The sequence below is a fragment of the Malaya genurostris genome, chromosome 2 (assembly GCF_030247185.1).
Source record: "Malaya genurostris strain Urasoe2022 chromosome 2, Malgen_1.1, whole genome shotgun sequence".
NCBI lineage: Eukaryota > Metazoa > Arthropoda > Insecta > Diptera > Culicidae > Malaya > Malaya genurostris.
The window spans coordinates 80,701,970-80,720,301 of NC_080571.1; the positions used below are offsets into that span (position 1 = coordinate 80,701,970).

At 42.8% G+C, this 18,332-nt stretch overlaps 1 protein-coding gene across 1 annotated transcript; it reads left to right on the forward strand.

The window, feature by feature from the left end:
* Nucleotides 1–937: 937 nt before the first annotated feature.
* On the forward strand, nt 938–17,115 carry LOC131427998 (stalled ribosome sensor GCN1). Its single transcript, XM_058591635.1, has 5 exons — nt 938–1,054; nt 1,164–1,266; nt 1,493–2,463; nt 2,523–3,772; nt 11,288–17,115. Exons 1-5 carry the CDS (start codon nt 1,040–1,042, stop codon nt 16,920–16,922), a joined length of 7,974 nt encoding a protein of 2,657 aa, XP_058447618.1. The 5' UTR covers nt 938–1,039; the 3' UTR covers nt 16,923–17,115.
* Nucleotides 17,116–18,332: the final 1,217 nt, after the last annotated feature.

An 18,332-nucleotide genomic window follows, 5' to 3' on the forward strand; every position in this document is an offset into this window, starting at 1 on the left:
TAGACATAGTTCACCTGCAATTCATTTCCAAAGTTGCTCATTGTTAGTTATTCCAAAAGTTGAGTAATTGTCACACGAACAGCACGCTTAGAAAAAGTTACTCAAAGTTTGAGTACTAGTTACTCATTTTCAAATGATACATGGAAACGTCAAAAATTGAGTAGTTATCATCAATGATATTGAGTAACTCCTACTCTAAATTTGAGTTTAACGCAAGAACTCGTTTTTTTTGTTACTATTCGCAAGATCAGTCTAAAAGTTGTATTAAGCATTTGTAGCAACAGGTTGTATTTTTTGTTAGTGAGATCGCGTTTTTCGAGGGTGAGTCGCTCAACACAAATGGTGTTGTGTCTGCAAAAACCGGAATGATAGACTCCGTGCTGTGCTTTAGACTGGAAACGAATATGCTCAAATGTCATTTATGAGGAATAAGTGTCTGATTGGTGCCTGAGCATAACTAACATGTATATTAATTTGCGATTGAAACACTACTCCTAGCGACCACCACTTGATATAGTATTGAGTTCAATTACTTAATATTTCAATACAATACAATCACAAAAGGAGTTTTTTTTCGCAAATTTGGTATATGTGAAATAAAATTTCACTCCAAATTTGAGTGATAGTTACTCTATTTTTTGGCACATGTAAAAATAAAGTATTACTCAGTAAATGAGTAGATTTTACCCAAACATCGTTTCCAGTGGAAGAACTCAAATTTGAGTAACTTCGGAGTTACTCTAAATTAGAGTTGTTCCACTTTTTCTGTAGATGAGTAAGATCTTACTCATTTGTGAGTAACTATTTTTAAGCGTGAGGCACACTTCTTTCATGGAATCAATTCATCCGGGCACCCCCCGGCAGTGGGTACAAGAAAGCAACATAAGCAAATTCGATGACAGTGCGGTACAGAAACAAGAAGAATCCAAAGCAAACCGATGTCCAGTTGTCAATTTTTGCATTGTCTTGTGCTTCTTGCGTTTTCTTGTGCAAGTCTGTAATACAAATCGACCGGAGAAAAACTTTTTTCTTGAGAAAAATGGCAGATGCTGAGGTAATTTTTACAACATGAAAGAAATGAATGTCGCTTCTACACAGCGATGTACCGGATGATGTGTTTGAGGTGATTTTTCGTTCATCAAAAGCGTTTCTTCTGTTTGCAGCTTGCAAAAGCATTGAAGGACTTGCCGAATCGGGTTTTGAACGTGAGCGTCGAGGAACGTCCCGAATTGTTCCGGAATGTGATAGCCGTACTGCCCAATCCAGGTGAGAGAGCTCGTCGTGCGTTTATTTGAAAGAATCAGATGTTTTTTCCGTACGTACCAGCAACTTTTCTCGCCAGACTTGTTTGTAACCTCACTTTGTTCTGTTGGTTAGATCCCCACCCTTCTAACGGGCCATTGACAGCTGTCCTGTGTTTTGACTTGGCGCGAGCTGTTATTTTTTTTTATTTGGTTTTAATATCGTTTATGTTGTGACTGCTCTATTTCAGGTATCAACGCTACCATCGTTCGGGGAATTTGCAAAGTGATTGGAACGACTCTAACCAAATTCAAAGACCCGTCGTCGCAGGCACTGGTTCGCGAGCTTATTGTTGCGTTGCTAAAAGAACATCCCGATTTGTCATACGAGCACTTGAACAATGTACTGAAAGCGCTGGTTACGAAAGATCTAGCGGCGGCACCACCTCTGAAAGGGGCACAAGCTGCCGTCCTAGCTTTGGGATGGGCAAATCTGGTTGCATTACATGGAAACCATGAATCCGATGTCGGCAAGAAGGAGTACCCCAAGCTAATCGAAAATCAGGCTGGTTTGTATCAGTTGTCACTGACGTCCGGCATTCAGAAAATATCCGACAAAGCGTACAGCTTTTTGCGGGAATTTTTCGGTGAAAAGGATGATTTGGAAAAGGTTTATTTTGCTAAATTACTCACGATGGAACCTTCCAGTTCGGTAGTCCTTCTCCTATCGGCTATATTGAGGTATTGTAAAGAAGAGCATGACAATCTTACGTTACTGGATCAGAACAAGGCAAAATTACTAGATTATATAGTGAAAGGGTTGATTACGGTTAAAACTAAACCGCATGCAAGCGACATCGTCGGTTGTTCGATCTTGTTCAGTGCCTTCAGCAAAGAAGAATTCAAAGCCAGCATTTTACCGGCACTGCAGCGATCCATGCTACGTTCGCCGGAAGTAATTCTACGAGCCGTAGGTGCCATTGTCGGCGAAATTCAGGCCGATATAAGCGACTTTGCACTGGATATCGGCAAAACGCTGGTGCAGAATTTAGCCTCCAAGGATGAAACCGTTCGCAATGAAGCTACCGAGTCGTTGAAGCAGATAGCGATGAAATGTGCTGCTCCGAAAGCCATTGAGACGTTGCTGAAAGAGGTGTTTGCCATACTGAATGGAACGGGTGGAAAGATTACGATGGTTGAGCTGCGGATTAATTTGTTGCAGGTAAGTTGCATTGCATTCAGTTCGGTTCGAAAATATGCCATTTTTCGTTTTCTTCGTAGGGTGCCGGTAATCTGAGCTACCATAAAATTGACTCCGAAGAGGTTCAGTCGCTCATGTCGGCCGTTACCGACCATTTCACCAAAGCGCTGGAGACTGAACTGCAAGAGAAAGCGCTTTGTCATGCACTGGAAATGTTTGGCCATTGGTCGATTTATTTCCGTGGAGAGATTCCCGCTAAAATCGTTCAAACATTCAAAAAGGGATTGGAGGCAAAATCACCGGTGCTGCGGACAAGTTATTTGCAATGGTTTCTTGCCTGTTTGGAGAATGGAACGCTACCCAGTGGAAGTGATTTCACTGCTGCCCTGTCAAAGATAGTGGAGAAAGCTGCTCAGAATCCCACACAGACTCCGGCGGTTTCCGAAGGAGTAGGCGCTGCTTGCATCATTCTGGTGACCAATCCTAAAGTTAGCGATCAGCAGAAAGATTTTTGGAACGTAGTTCTAGACATGAACAAAAAGGTTTTTCTGGGAGAAAAATTTCTTGCCAATACCGCAGCCGAGACACTTTGCTACGTGATGCTATTCTGTGAACAACTACTGCTCAATCATTTGGAAGAGCTTAAGGGTTCCTCGGATGCTCTTTTCAAAACGGTAATATACTGCGTGAATTCTTCCCACAAAAAAGTTCGCAAATATTGTTTACCTCGGCTAAGGAAAATTGTCAACAGTTCGAATGGCATCAGTTTGGCGAAAAGTCTGCTTCAAACGTTAATCACTTTTGTAGAAAGTACGAAAATTCTTAACGAAGGCGAACAGGAAGAAGGAGGCATTCCGGCTCAGGCATTGGTGGATACCATCAAAACCACTACTGAAATTGACTCCATTCAGAGTGCAAACTCGCAAATAATAGCACTCAGCGCCCTGCTCTGTACGCACCATCCGGCAGCCATCTCGGTGCAATCCGACCTGTGGGAATCGATTCTGCAGCGTTACGAATTGAACGGAAAGTATTTCATCTCGATGAATTCTGTCGCCATCAAGGAGTGTTTCTTCGACGGCTACAAAGCTACTGCCATGTACGAAAATACGTTGGCCACACTAGCGCGCATCAGCCCGGAAACGGTTCTGCCGGTGCTGGTGAAAAATGTGACAAATCAACTGAATAACTCACGGATGTCCAATGTCAGTGACGAAGAGTATTTTACCTATTTGACACCGGATGGAGAGTTGTACGATAAAAGTGTGATACCGAACTCGGACGAGCAGATGAACACTGCCCATTTGAAGCGAGAGAACAAAGCTTACAGGTGAGTAGCGACCGTGACGGTTGGGTAGTTTAGATAGAATTTAGTTTAGTTAAGATAGAATTCTGGTTTTAATAGTCGGAAGCGGTGACTTCTTGCATGCAAATCGGCAATCGTACAAATTGCGCTATATCAAAGGTAGGTTTTATTTCTCTAATGAGTTCGATTGAGCGGCAGTCAGGTCGTACAGCACACGATTGATGGTTTTTGCAAATGTAGTTTATCTGCAGCTCTTCAAGATATGCATTTGCAACCGTTTTGAGATCGATGAATCAAATGGTCGATTATTAACCCAGATAATCGAGTAATATTTACGACTATTTCCAATACTTCCGGAACCTGTTTTCGAGGACCAAAATAGCCGAAGTTAATTCGTATGACCAGCAACAAATATGACCTACAAATTGGAACAGTTTTGAACCTAATTGTCAAATTTTCCATCTATTGCTTTGTCGCTTTAAGTAGCGGTATAAAATTTTTAACGCTTAACCAGCCCAGTAGTTTCGGAACCGGAAGTCGAATCCTGATGAAATTCAGGAATTTTTTTCGGGATTATAACACCTTCTACTTTAACTAACCTAAGCTTGTGAAAATCGGCAAAACCATCTCTGAGAAAATAGTCTGAGTTTCATTTTGAAGTATTTAAACATTATTTTCGATGCTTCCGGAATCGGAAATCGGGCATCAGAGTAACCAGAATTAGTTTGATGAGCATGACTAACGGTTGGAATAGTTTCAAATTACGTTTAGAACTTTTTTCATGTTTTTAGCTTCGCCGCTTAACGTGACGGTATTCAATTTGCAACACTCTTCACCCTGTAATTCCGGTACCGAAAGCTGTATTTGGATGAAATTCTAAAGCTTTTCTATGGGATCATAAAACCTTCAATTTGAACCTAAGTTTGTAAAAAACGGTCACGCTATATCTGAGGGAAATAATCAGTTTAGGTGTTGGTTTTTGTTTTCTTTATAGCGTGTACGAAAGCCCGAGGTGTGCATTGTTCGTGAAGGCGAGTGTTTTCTTCTTCCTTGTTTACTCCCACCGGTGCGTATTAGTTTTCTATCGTCATTTTATACGGCAGTTTGAATAGAATACTCATGAAATTTGAAAATTTTTCGCTTATCGCACTCTAATTTCGGAACTGGAAATCAAATCCGAATAAAATGTTCTAAAATATTTTAATTGATTTTAAGACCTTTCGTTTGAATCCCAATTTGTGAAAACCGGTAAGAAATTTCTGAGAAAATTGAGTGTACATTTTCTACTAAATTTTCACATATTCCCCTATAACTCCGGGACCGGAAATCGGATCCAAGTGAAATTCAATAGCAGGTTACGAGACAATAAGACCTTTCATTCGAATCCAATGCCGCTTTTCATTCAAAAACACTGGTGGCGTGGATTGCTCTGGTTTTGCAGTTTCGAGTAGAAGTGCAATTTTTGATGATATTTTATTGTTTTATTGGTCCTCCGGATCTCGGTTGAAAAGTCGGTTTACACAGTAATTGTATAGCCTTCCTATATGAGAAAGGCAATTACTATTATTTTTTTAACTATGTGCAGTAGTAATTCTGGATCATGTGAGTGCAAGTGAAAAACCTGTTTCAATCCACCTAGTGGTGATGATGCCTTTCTCCAGAGGTGCAAATTGTCAGTCATGTCAAATGACCTTGACAGACTGACTAAAATCATCGTCAACTGTAATCGGTACGGTCAAGTGTCTGTCAAATGAGATACTCGATAGTTCTATGACCGAGTAGAAGTATACTCAGTCAAAGACAGATGACTTTTTTGTTTTCTCTCTCATTTTCCTAAAAAATTCTATGAGAGTTTTAACATAAACATAAATAGTTCATTGCTCTTTGCAAAAAATCATAAAACTTCGGAGTTTATTGGTGTAAATGAATATAATTCAATGTTTATGCTGTTTGATTAATATTTAGTCACATCGTAATCAAGCAGTTACAGGAGAAATGAAGATAATATCAATCGCGTGTAATATCAAGAGAATTTAAGTTATGTCAGATCGGCTCTCAGACACTCAATTGGTAGAGCCTGGTTGGCAGCAGTCCAGTGACATAAGCTTTCCAATCTTCGTCGTGCAAAGTTGCTAGTTGATAGTGACATATAGCAGCTCTGCCTTTCTCATATCTCTCACATTCTTAAAAATAAATGCAATCAAATTCTTTGGAGTGTGAATTTGGGTGCGAATTTCACACAGCGAAAAGTGCTCAAAGCAAATCAAATTATTCTAGATCTGCACTAAACTGATGATTTTTACCTTCAATTTGCAAAGAAATAATCTTAATAGTTCCTTAGATAACATTTTCGAGCTATTAGAACGGTTGATTTTGTATAATGTTCCCCATCGTTGTCCACGTTTCGTTTTCTTTTTCTCCAATGCAAATGACCAGCAGCTGGATGACACAATCGCTCTTGTTTGAAGCGAAACTCGCACTGCGAATATCCAACAGCAGATGTGCTCACTGGGGAACTAGTTGTTGTTTTTCTGCGTTTATGCTTGAGGAACGGAGCTCAATATGCACCACTGGTTGAAGCACCAGTTGAATAATGTCGGGTATAGTTCCACTTTCTTAACGTAGATGGAGGCCTGTGTACTCGATGTGTCTCCGTTCAAGGATTATCATAGATTGAAGCTAGCAAACGTGCGTTCAGTGTTAGAACAACGCTTTGTATTGTGCAAAACATTTGAGTTTTTTTTAAACGATAGTTCTAAAAAAACTACAAGGATTAGCCCCAAGGGGTTGTTCGAGCCATTCATGTGAAACAAGGCAACCAAAATTTCTAATGATCGACATTTTCAATCAAACAGTTCAATCAATCGTCACACTTTTGAATCCGTGATTGCACGAGAATCTGCTTAGATTGATTTTTTATTAGAAACCATCACCGAACACTCGAATCTAGTATATAGACTCTGTTTGTCTTGATTTGTATTTGTTTTATAGCCGACAAAATTACATCAATATCCCAAAAGTATGCAATTATATCTTTGTACATACTTGCGATATGGATTTCGATATTTAAGCTTCTCCTCATCAAGCTTGTGTTCAAGTTTTGTATGCAAGCAGTTATATTTAAAGCGTTGTTTCTTTATTATTACAACCATTCTGCTATTTCGGTTGAAGCGATAAACTTTTTATGATTATTAATCGAGTACATCTTATATAAATTAAAAATTAATCTCAATCACTCAAAATTTACCCTGGGTTAGTTGCAAATTTCTCAGGCGAAAACGACATAACATGGAATTTCATCCAAACTTGCATGACACAAGATCAGAGCATACCTACTAAAGCTTCAAATCGTTTTATAGAGCCTTCGGTCTAGGAACAACCTACCTCTGGCATGCTACACGTAGGACTGAAACGTTAGCTATAATTTCGCTTGCATTCATAGATTTGCGTGCTTCCAACAGCGTCGCTTTTGAATCGATTGACCAATCAGAGCGATGCTTTCCCATTGATTCAAAACCGTCGTCTACGTTAGGGAAATTCGATATGCTGGAGATTGAGCTAATAATCAACATTTCAAGGATATATAATTGAAATACATGGCTATAAACATTCAAATCGATAGGTAGAAATATTTCCAATCTATTGGTGAAACAATTGATCTGATTAAAACTAAACTGACTGAGCTGTAAGTGTTCAAAAGCTGACCACATTTCTACTTGTATTTACCCTTGAATTTCTAATTTGCACCCCTATATAGAAAACAAAGATGTGTTCCACATCAAAATTCGTAAAAATTGTGTTTTTATCATCCGACAGACCAACTAAGGAGTGTATCGAAAATTAGCTATCCACATACATTTGTGTTGTACGCATGAATTTGTGATGGTTTTTTATGCTCAGATCACAGCATGCAGTGCGTTTGGCTGTTAGCTTTCGTTTGTTTACTTGTTTGTGCGGTTGAAATTCTGCGTTTCCGAAATGTCGCGGATTGAAAAGGAAGTGAAAATTAAGGTTCTGGGCACATGGCACAAGTGAGGAGGGTATTACAAATTTGCGAAACGGTTTGGAATTCATCATACTAGTGTAAAAAACCATCATTAATAAGTTTCGGGAGCACTGTTCTTTGGATGAGTTCCTAGGAAGAGGCAGAAAATCCGGTTTTTCCAACCCGAAACTGGACCAGAAAGTGGTATCTCTAATCATGAAGAACAAATCAATGTCAATACGTGATTTGACAAAAAAGTGGGAACGAGTGTCGGAATGATCCAGCATATAAAGAGGCGAAATCACCTGAAGACCTACAAGAAGCAGAAAATCTGGAAACAAAGTGTATAACAGAAGAAGCGAACAGCAACAAGGGCCCGGAAATTGTATTCGCGTATTTTGCAATGTCCGGATTCATGCGTTTTGATGGACGATGAGACTTATGTAAAGGAGGACTCAAAAACCCTTCCAGGTCCACAATACTTTACTGTCGTCATGCTGACAGTTCGATTCAAGTGGAGAAACTCGGTCGAAAGGTATTGGTATGGCAAGTAATATGCTCCTGTAGTTTGAAGTCAACCATTTTTTACACTACCGGAACTATAAATGCAGAAATCTATCGATCTGAGTGTCTCCAGAAGAGATTGCTGCCTTTATATAAGAAGCATACTATACCTCCACTGTTTTGGCCGGATTAGGCGTCGGCTCACTATGCCAAAACCACTCTCAATTGGCTTACGGAAAAGGGTATAAATTTCGTTGAGAAGAATATCAATCCACCAAATTGCCCTCAGCTTCGACCCATCGAATGTTACTGGTCAATCGTGAAGAGGATCTTCAAGAAGACTGGTAAGGCAGCTGGGAACATGCAGGAGTAAAAAAAAATTGGGCTCAAGCGTTCAAAAAATACGACGCAACACTTGTCCGGAACTTGAAGAAAAGCGTTCGATCAAAAGTTCGAAAATTCGTGAAGGAATAACTTAATTTTCAACCAGTTTTCATTATGCTCGAGTTTAACCTCGTGCAATAAAGGATCAATTTTTAGTTTGAATAAAATATCGTTTTTTGTCATAATTTGAAAGAAAAATTTGTGGATCGCTTATTTTCGATACACTCCTATAAGAGATGACTATTCAAAAAACAGCCCTAGTTGACAGTGGTAAAGCTGGATCTGGCTCAACGGAATCATTCTAGCCAACTCATACATTTTCAGTAATAATAGATTGGCCGAGTACCCAGAAGTAGCAAATGGCATTGAAAAGCTGAGGTCTTCGATTTAAGTTCGAAATGCGATCACTGAATTTGATCTTAAATCATGTCATTGCGCCTAACTACTGGAACAAAAAATAAATCGGTTTGCTATCGATCTTCTGCTCAAGCGCTGATTGTACATCGCCTAGATTTTTGCTTGAACAATAGTACAGCATCCACCTAGTGAATGAGATTGCTCTCATTTCATTTCACGATAGTAGACATCAGCACAACTAATCAAATTGTGTAAATGATTGAGTTCCGGGTGATTGTAACGAATTTTGCAAGTTGATATAGTGACAATAACAATTCTTTTTTGATCCAACCAATGTTTTTTTTTAAACAGTCAACATTTGTTTGGAATAACCAAATTTTAGTTTAAAGCAAACATGTTTTGTTTGAATCTGCGATATCTCGATTTGAAACAATTATTTTTTGTGTAATGAGCAACTGATCGTTTGTTTGCTTGAAACAACTGGGAATTTTTTTGCATGAACAGAGAACCGTCCGTATGACAAACAAGGTCCATGGCTGCTCGTCGCCAGCCACTCAAGGTACGTACGCTTCTGAGATGACCCTCCACTTGATCGATCCACCTTGCTCGCTGCGCTCCTCTTCTTCTTGTACCAGTCGAATTAGATTCAAGAACCATTTTCACTGGGCTGTCGTCCGACATCCTTATGACATGCCCAATCCATCGTAGACGTCCGATTTAAGCTGTCCGTACGATGGATGGTTATCCTAGCAGCAGTTGCAATTCGTGATTCATACGCCGTCTCCACGTTCCGTCTTCCATCTGCACTCCGCCATAGATGGTCCTCAGTACCTTTCTTTCGAAAACACTGAGGGCGTGTTGGTCCTCTGCCGACATAGTCCAGGTTTCGTGACCATAGAGAACAACCGGTCTAATGAGCGTTTTGTAGACGGTCAATTTCGCGCGGTGGCGTACTTTTCTCGATCGAAGGGTTTTTCTGAGTCCAAAGTACGCACGATTCCCTGCCAAAATACGTCTCTGTATTTCTCTGCTGGTGTCATTGTCGGCGGTCACCAGTGAGCCCAGATACAAAAACTCGTCAACCACCTCGATATCGTCACCGTCTATCAATATTCGTGGTGGGAGGCGTAGTGTTTCTTCTCTAGAGCTTCTTCCTCTCGTGTATTTTGTTTTTGATGCATTTATGGCCAGTTCGATACGCCTAGCTTCAGCTTTCAGTCCGATGTAGGTTTCCGTCATCTTCTCAAGGTTACGTGTTACAATATCAATATCGTCAGCGAAGCCTAAAAGTTGTACGGACTTTCGGAAGATCGTGCCACTCGTGTCGATCCTCGCTCTTCGAATCACACCTTCCAAGGCAATATTGAACAAGATACAAGAGAGTCCATCACCTTGCCGTAGCCCTCTCCGAGATTCGAAGGGACTCGAGAGTGTCCCAGATACTCGGACGTAGCACATCACTCTATCCATCGTTGCTTTGACCAATCACGTCAGTTTATCCGGGAAACCGTATTCGTATTGTGGGTACGTTGTATTCACGATGCTTCTGGAGTACTTGTCTTATCGCGAATATGTGATCCGGAGTGGCGCGTGCTCCAGTGAATCCCGCTTGGTACGGCCCTACGAATTCCTTAGCTATTTGTGATAGACGACGGCAAAGGATTTGGGAGAATACCTTGTAGGCAAGTTATTCCAAATAACCAGACTCCTGGCCACTTCCAACGAAGAGGATAACTCACACTGAATGTATTGAAAGGAAGTCACTACTCATCCCAAGTAACTGTTTGAGACCATAAGCGAGTGAAGCTCTGTAATTTCAAGACGGTATGCACAAGATAATGCGTCTTGTTTTAGAAACACATGTCTCTCTACCCTGTTGGGCCCATGGATTACCATGAACACAGGATGTAAAAGCAGGCCATTTTGCTTGCTTGGATAAGCTTGTTCAGTGTCAGTTCCATCAATTTTGTTTTTTGTTCATTGTCTTCTCTGGCAAATTTGGGGTTCCTTCTTGAGTACAATCTCTTTTCCTAAGTCTGCATCGCTTTCTTTACGTTTCGTCTTCTACTTGTCAGTGCATAACAGTTTATGTTGAATTGTTATGACACCTAGCAGTTCAACATAAACTGTTATGCACTGACGAGTCGAAGACGAAACGTAAAGAAAAATAAATCGAGTCATGTGCATCAAACCAATCTTTAACAAAATGAAATATCCGGGCAACGTATAGTTAAAAGGTCTTCAAATCTTATCTGAAAAAAAATCTCTAAATGACTTCAATAATAAATCCTTTTTTTATTTCATTTTAGCTACAAGGAACAACTGGAAGAGCTCCAACTCCGCGGAGAAATTGAGGAAAAGCGTCGCAAGGAAGGTAAATCCAAACCGCCCCAGCTAACACCGAAGCAGAAGGAAGCGATCGAAAAGCAAACGGAAAAGGAAAAGGCCATCAAAGCCCGGCTCCGGGAGCTGAACAATATCATCGCGACGCTAATCTCGCAGATCGAGGGTGCCATCAAGGGAACCCCCCGGCATCTGTCGTTGTTTTTCCCGACCTTGCTACCGGCTATTCTGCGTGTTTTTTCTTCCCCACTAGCGGCTCCTTCCATGGTTAAGCTGTATCTGCGCTTGATGGATACCTGTTTCTGCGGTGATTTGACCGAGGTGGGTCGTGATTTGGCCGTGGCCACGGTTCGACTGAGTAAACCGCACTGTGACTTAGAGGAGAGTTGGTGTACTGCCAACTTGGTCGAGTTGGTTAGCGATATTCTGGTGTCGCTTTACGACGAAACGATCGATAAGTACAATGTACACATTGACGAGGAAAAAGCGAAGAATTATTTGCTAAACGCCCCTGCCTTCAGCTATACGTTCGAGTTTCTGAAAAGGGCTTTGATTACGCCGGAGGCGGGTAAGGATGAGAGTTTGCTGATCAATGGAATACAGATTATTGCCTATCATGCGCAACTGAAGGGTGATACAGTGGACGGGATGGATTTTGAGGATTTGTACCATCCGAGATATATGCCTAGACTGGATATGTTGAAGCTGTTGTTGCGTTTGATCCAGCAAAATCGTGGAAGAATTCAGACACAGGCAGTAGCTGCTTTGCTGGATGTTGCTGAGAGTAGTTCGGGAAAAGAGTACACGGCTCGGGCAGACCACAGCGAGGTTGAATGTTTGCTGGTAGCCCTGCAGGACGAGTTGGATGCGGTTCGTGACGTGGCTTTACGAGCGCTGGCAATCATGATCAATGTTCTCCCGTCGATCACGGACGATTACGAACTAGGGTTGAGATTGACCAGGAGACTATGGGTAGCGAAGCATGACATATGTCAGGATACCAGAGAGCTAGCGGAAAATTTGTGGATTCAGGGCAACTTTGAAGTACCCATCGTAATGGCAGACGAACTTATGAAGGACATCATTCACCCAGAGCCGTGCATTCAAAAGGCAGCATCGTATGCTTTGGTTTCCATTCTGACCGAGGACTCTTCCATTATCGACAGTATTGTGGAACAACTATTGGAAATTTATCAGGAAAAATTGACAATGATTCCGGCGAAATTGGATCAATTTGATCGTGAGATCGAACCAGCCATTGATCCCTGGGGACCACGGAGAGGGGTTTCGATTGCTCTCAGTCAGATTGCACCGTTTTTAACGACCGAACTGGTGAACAGTTTGACACAGTTTATGGTATCAACGGGACTACGGGATCGTGAAGAAATCGTACATAAAGAAATGTTGGCTGCTTCACTGGCAATAGTCGAACACCACGGCAAGGAAAGTGTGTCCTATCTGCTGCCGACGTTCGAAGAGTTCCTGGATAAGGCACCGAACAATAGCGACTACGACAACATCCGTCAAGCGGTGGTTATTTTGATGGGCTCGCTGGCTCGACACTTGGATCGCGACGATGAACGCATTCAACCGATCGTTAATCGGCTTCTGTCGGCGCTTTCGACGCCATCCCAGCAAGTGCAGGAGTCGGTTGCCAACTGTATTCCTCATCTGATTCCGTCCGTAAAAGACCAGGCCCCGCAAATGGTAAGAAAACTGATGCAACAGCTGGTGAAGTCGGAAAAATATGGCGTTCGAAAGGGAGCTGCTTACGGTATTGCTGGCATTGTGAAAGGACTTGGCATCCTGTCTCTCAAACAACTCGACATCATGACGAAACTTACCAATCACATCCAGGACAAGAAGAACTACAAGTGCCGGGAGGGGGCACTATTCGCTTTCGAAATGCTGTGCGCCACTTTGGGTCGTTTGTTTGAACCGTACATTGTTCACGTGTTGCCTCATCTGCTCCAGTGCTTCGGAGATTCTTCCTCCTACGTTCGGGAAGCAGCGGACGAGTGTGCCAAAACGGTTATGGCTAAGCTGTCGGCTCATGGAGTAAAGTTGGTGCTACCCTCGCTGTTGAATGCACTGGACGAAGACTCGTGGCGTACGAAAACTGCTTCGGTCGAGTTGCTCGGTGCAATGGCATTCTGTGCTCCGAAACAGCTATCCTCTTGTCTACCGAGCATCGTTCCGAAACTGATGGAAGTGTTGGGAGACTCACACATTAAAGTCCAGGAAGCGGGTGCGGATGCTCTGCGCGTGATCGGCAGTGTAATTAAAAATCCCGAAATTCAAGCGATTGTTCCCGTATTGCTGAAGGCTCTGGAAAATCCATCTTCGAAAACATCCGCCTGTCTGCAGAGTCTGTTGGAAACCAAATTTGTTCACTTCATCGATGCTCCCTCGCTTGCTCTGATTATGCCCGTGGTTCAGCGAGCCTTCATGGACCGGTCAACGGAAACTCGCAAGATGGCAGCACAGATCATTGGAAATATGTACTCACTGACGGATCAGAAAGATCTTACCCCGTATCTACCGAACATCATTCCCGGTTTGAAGACTTCCTTGCTGGATCCGGTACCGGAGGTTCGTGCCGTTTCGTCGCGTGCCCTCGGAGCAATGGTCAAGGGAATGGGCGAATCTTCGTTCGAAGATCTGCTGCCGTGGTTGATGCAAACTCTCACGTCCGAAAGTAGCAGCGTTGATCGATCCGGTGCCGCCCAAGGACTGTCGGAGGTTGTCGGTGGACTGGGCGTTGAAAAGCTTCACAAGTTGATGCCGGAGATCATTGCCACGGCGGAGCGAACCGACATCGCTCCGCACGTGAAAGACGGTTACATTATGATGTTCATCTACATGCCGAGTGCATTTCCGAATGACTTCACCCCGTACATTGGACAGATCATAAATCCGATTCTGAAGGCGCTCGCCGACGAGAATGAATACGTGCGGGATACTGCGCTGAAGGCCGGTCAACGAATTGTGAATCTGTACGCGGAATCGGCCATCGCTTTGTTGCTACCGGAACTCGAGAAGGGCTTGTTCGACGACAACTGGCGTATTCGGTACAGTTCGGTACAGTTGTTGGGTGATTTGCTGTACAAAATTTCCGGTGTTTCTGGAAAGATGACCACACAGACCGCTTCCGAAGATGACAACTTCGGAACGGAGCAAAGCCACAAAGCGATCATCAGGAGTTTGGGTGGCGAACGCCGAAACCGAGTGTTGGCAGGGTTGTACATGGGTCGTAGTGATGTTTCACTGATGGTTCGACAGGCGGCCTTGCATGTCTGGAAGGTGGTAGTAACGAATACCCCTCGAACTTTGCGCGAGATTTTGCCCACGTTGTTCAGTTTGTTGTTGGGATGTTTGGCCAGTACGAGCTACGATAAGCGGCAGGTGGCCGCTAGAACGCTGGGAGATCTAGTCCGAAAACTAGGGGAACGTGTTCTACCGGAAATCATTCCCATTTTGGAGAAGGGCTTGAATTCAGATCAAGCCGATCAACGACAGGGTGTCTGTATTGGTCTCTCGGAAATCATGGCGTCTACGTCGAGGGATATGGTGCTAACTTTCGTCAACAGTTTAGTTCCAACGGTTCGGAAAGCCCTGGCAGATCCTCTCCCAGAAGTACGTCAAGCCGCTGCCAAGACGTTTGACTCCTTGCACGCAACCGTAGGATCTCGAGCTTTGGACGATATTCTACCGTCTATGTTGGAAAGTCTCTCCGATCCGGATCCCGATGTTGCCGAATGGACTTTGGATGGTCTTCGTCAAGTTATGGCCATCAAATCTCGTGTCGTTCTGCCATATCTCATTCCGCAGTTGACGGCCAATCCGGTTAATACGAAAGCACTTTCCATTTTGGCGTCCGTTGCCGGGGAAGCCCTTACTAAATATCTACCGAAAATCCTACCGGCTCTTTTGTCGGCCCTCGCAGCTGCCCAGGGAACTCCGGAAGAAGCTCAAGAGCTGGAATATTGTCAAGCTGTCATCCTATCGGTTAGTGACGAAGTGGGAATCCGCACCATTATGGATACCGTTATGGAATCTACCAAATCGGAAAATCAAGGAACTCGAAAAGCGGCTGCCACACTCCTCTGTGCTTTCTGTACCCATTCTCCGGGAGATTACTCCCAATACGTTCCTCAATTGCTCCGCGGATTGCTGCGACTTCTTGCGGACTCTGATCGAGATATTCTGCAGCGTTCGTGGGATGCTCTTAATGCCGTTACCAAAACTCTAGATTCAGCTCAGCAAATTGCTCACGTAACGGACGTTCGTCAAGCAGTCAAGTTCGCCAGCAGTGATCTGAAAGGTACGGAACTACCCGGTTTCTGTCTACCGAAAGGTATCACACCACTCTTGCCGGTATTCCGTGAAGCTATTCTCAATGGTTTACCCGAGGAAAAGGAAAATGCCTCTCAGGGTTTGGGAGAAGTCATTCAATTGACATCGCCGACATCACTGCAACCTTCTGTTGTTCACATCACCGGACCATTGATTCGTATCCTCGGAGATCGGTTCAATGCTGGCGTTAAAGCCGCAGTTCTCGAGACTCTGGCTATTCTACTGCATAAGGTTGGCATCATGTTGAAACAATTTCTGCCTCAACTGCAAACTACATTCCTCAAAGCATTGCACGATCCCACCCGAATTGTCCGGATCAAGGCAGGTCACGCACTGGCAGAGTTGATTGTAATACACACCAGACCGGATCCATTGTTCATCGAAATGCACAACGGTATTAAGAATGCAGACGATTCGGCTGTTCGGGAAACGATGCTGCAAGCTCTGCGTGGACTGTTGACACCGGCCGGTGATAAGATGACGGAACCACTGAAGAAACAGATCTACGGTACACTTGCCGGCATGTTGGGTCACCCAGAGGACATCACTCGGTCGGCAGCGGCCGGTTGTTTCGGTGCCCTTTGTCGATGGTTGAACCCTGACCAGCTGGACGATGCCATGAATTCACACTTACTGAATGAAGACTACGGCGAAGATACGATTCTTCGGCATGGACGTACAACTGCTCTTTTCGTGATTCTTAAGGAATATCCGGCAGCTGTTTACATTGACAAGTATGTGGCTAAAATCTGCAAAACCATTATCACTTCGATACAGACGGACAAGATCCAAGTAGCTTTGAATGGTGTTCGTGCCGCCGGCTACCTTCTCCAGTACGGAATGTGTACCGATGAGATCAAACTTCCCCAGACAATCATCGGTCCTTTCGTGAAATCTATGAATCACACGAGCAACGAAGTGAAACAATTGCTCGCAAAAACTTGCATTCATCTGGCGAAAACCGTTCCGGTCGATCGAACGGCACCGGAGTACCTGCGTCTAGTGATTCCGATGCTCGTGAATGGAACAAAGGAAAAGAACGGTTACGTCAAATCCAACTCGGAAATTGCACTAGTCTACGTACTTCGGTTGCGCGAGGGTGACGAAGTACACCAGAAATGTCTGACACTGCTCGAACTGGGCGCCCGAGATTCCCTGAGCGAAGTGGTCAGTAAAGTCCTGCGGAAGGTAGCCCTGCAGCCAGTGGGCAAAGAAGAAGAGTTAGATGACACGATTCTCACGTGATTAGGGTGGCCATCGTTGCCCACAGTAGGAAGACGCAAACAGTATCAATTTAGAGATTCATCTTCTGGTTGCTCTGTACGACTAGTAATCGCCATGTACTGCCGTGTCGCTTCGGTAATGGACGCAAGCCCACTTTTCCGGAGCACATGGTACCATTGGAACAATAAACAAGATAATCGATATGAAAACAGTAGCTATCTTCGATGTTCGGTGTTTACAGTGGACATTAAAAGAAAGTCTTGATTGATCGCGGGAGGTTATCCCAGTAGTTACGAATCGAACTGCAGAATCTATCATAATCAGTATTGTACTAATTGTGGCAGTGATTATCAACCAAACTATTTCTATACTTCGCCGGTAATTAAATGTGAGACTCCAACTATTACAGGTCCTAGATATTTGATAAATAAAAATGTCGTATTCTTAGTAGTTGTCAGAATAGCTATGAAAACTGCTGCTGTGTTGTCATTTGCTTTTGGTTATTTCTCTAGTATTTTTTAAAATATATTGATATTGTGGAGAAAAATAATTTTACAAAACAAGGGTTAGCCTCATGGGAATTTTAAATGCACGATATTTTCCATTACTCACTCCAATCCGTCTCCATTATACTTTATTATTAATGTGCAATGGTTTATCGATCCTTATTCGAAATGCAAAGTTTTTACTTTTCGCGTGAAACCCCGAAGAGTATCGAACACGCGTACCAAGAACATGGGCATCTATAGCCTAAAAATATACAATTATGTATACATTTATAGTGCTTACTGGAGTTTTGTTTGCAGTTCTATTTATAGCATCAAGCAGTGCCGTTAAGGGCTGAGGACAGTACCGTAAAGTGGTAGGTTTTTTGCTATTTTCCCGTTTCAAATTAAAATGTACTTGGAAACGGTGCAGAATATAGAAAAACCCACCTGACAATGTCTTCGAAATTTAGTTGAGAATATTCTGTGAAATTTTCAGAATGATTCATTGAGTTTAGCGGTTGTGTTGTATTTTTTTCTTATTGAAGAACTGCTGAAAATTGGAACGCTCGGAAATGCATACCTCTACTAATTCATCGAATATCTCGGCATTGAAGGCTTGTATCATAAATCTACCGTGACTAAGTCTAGATAATTTAGTTTAGATGCGATTAGTACATAAAAACATGTATGTTATCGCGATAAAAAAAGTCTTGTATTTTTCTGTGAAACAAAGTCAGTTTCAATGCATCCGCCATTTTGGTTTCCTGATAGCATTCTGAAAAAGGAGAGAGAAATAAAATTGACTTGACAAGGCTGCCAAACACACAGACATTCTATCTTTGTGGAAGTTGAATATTTTTTCATTGTTTATTGGAATCCATGTAATGTCCAACCCACACGATAGATTAATGTGATAAAACTTCTCATCAAAATAATAAAATGT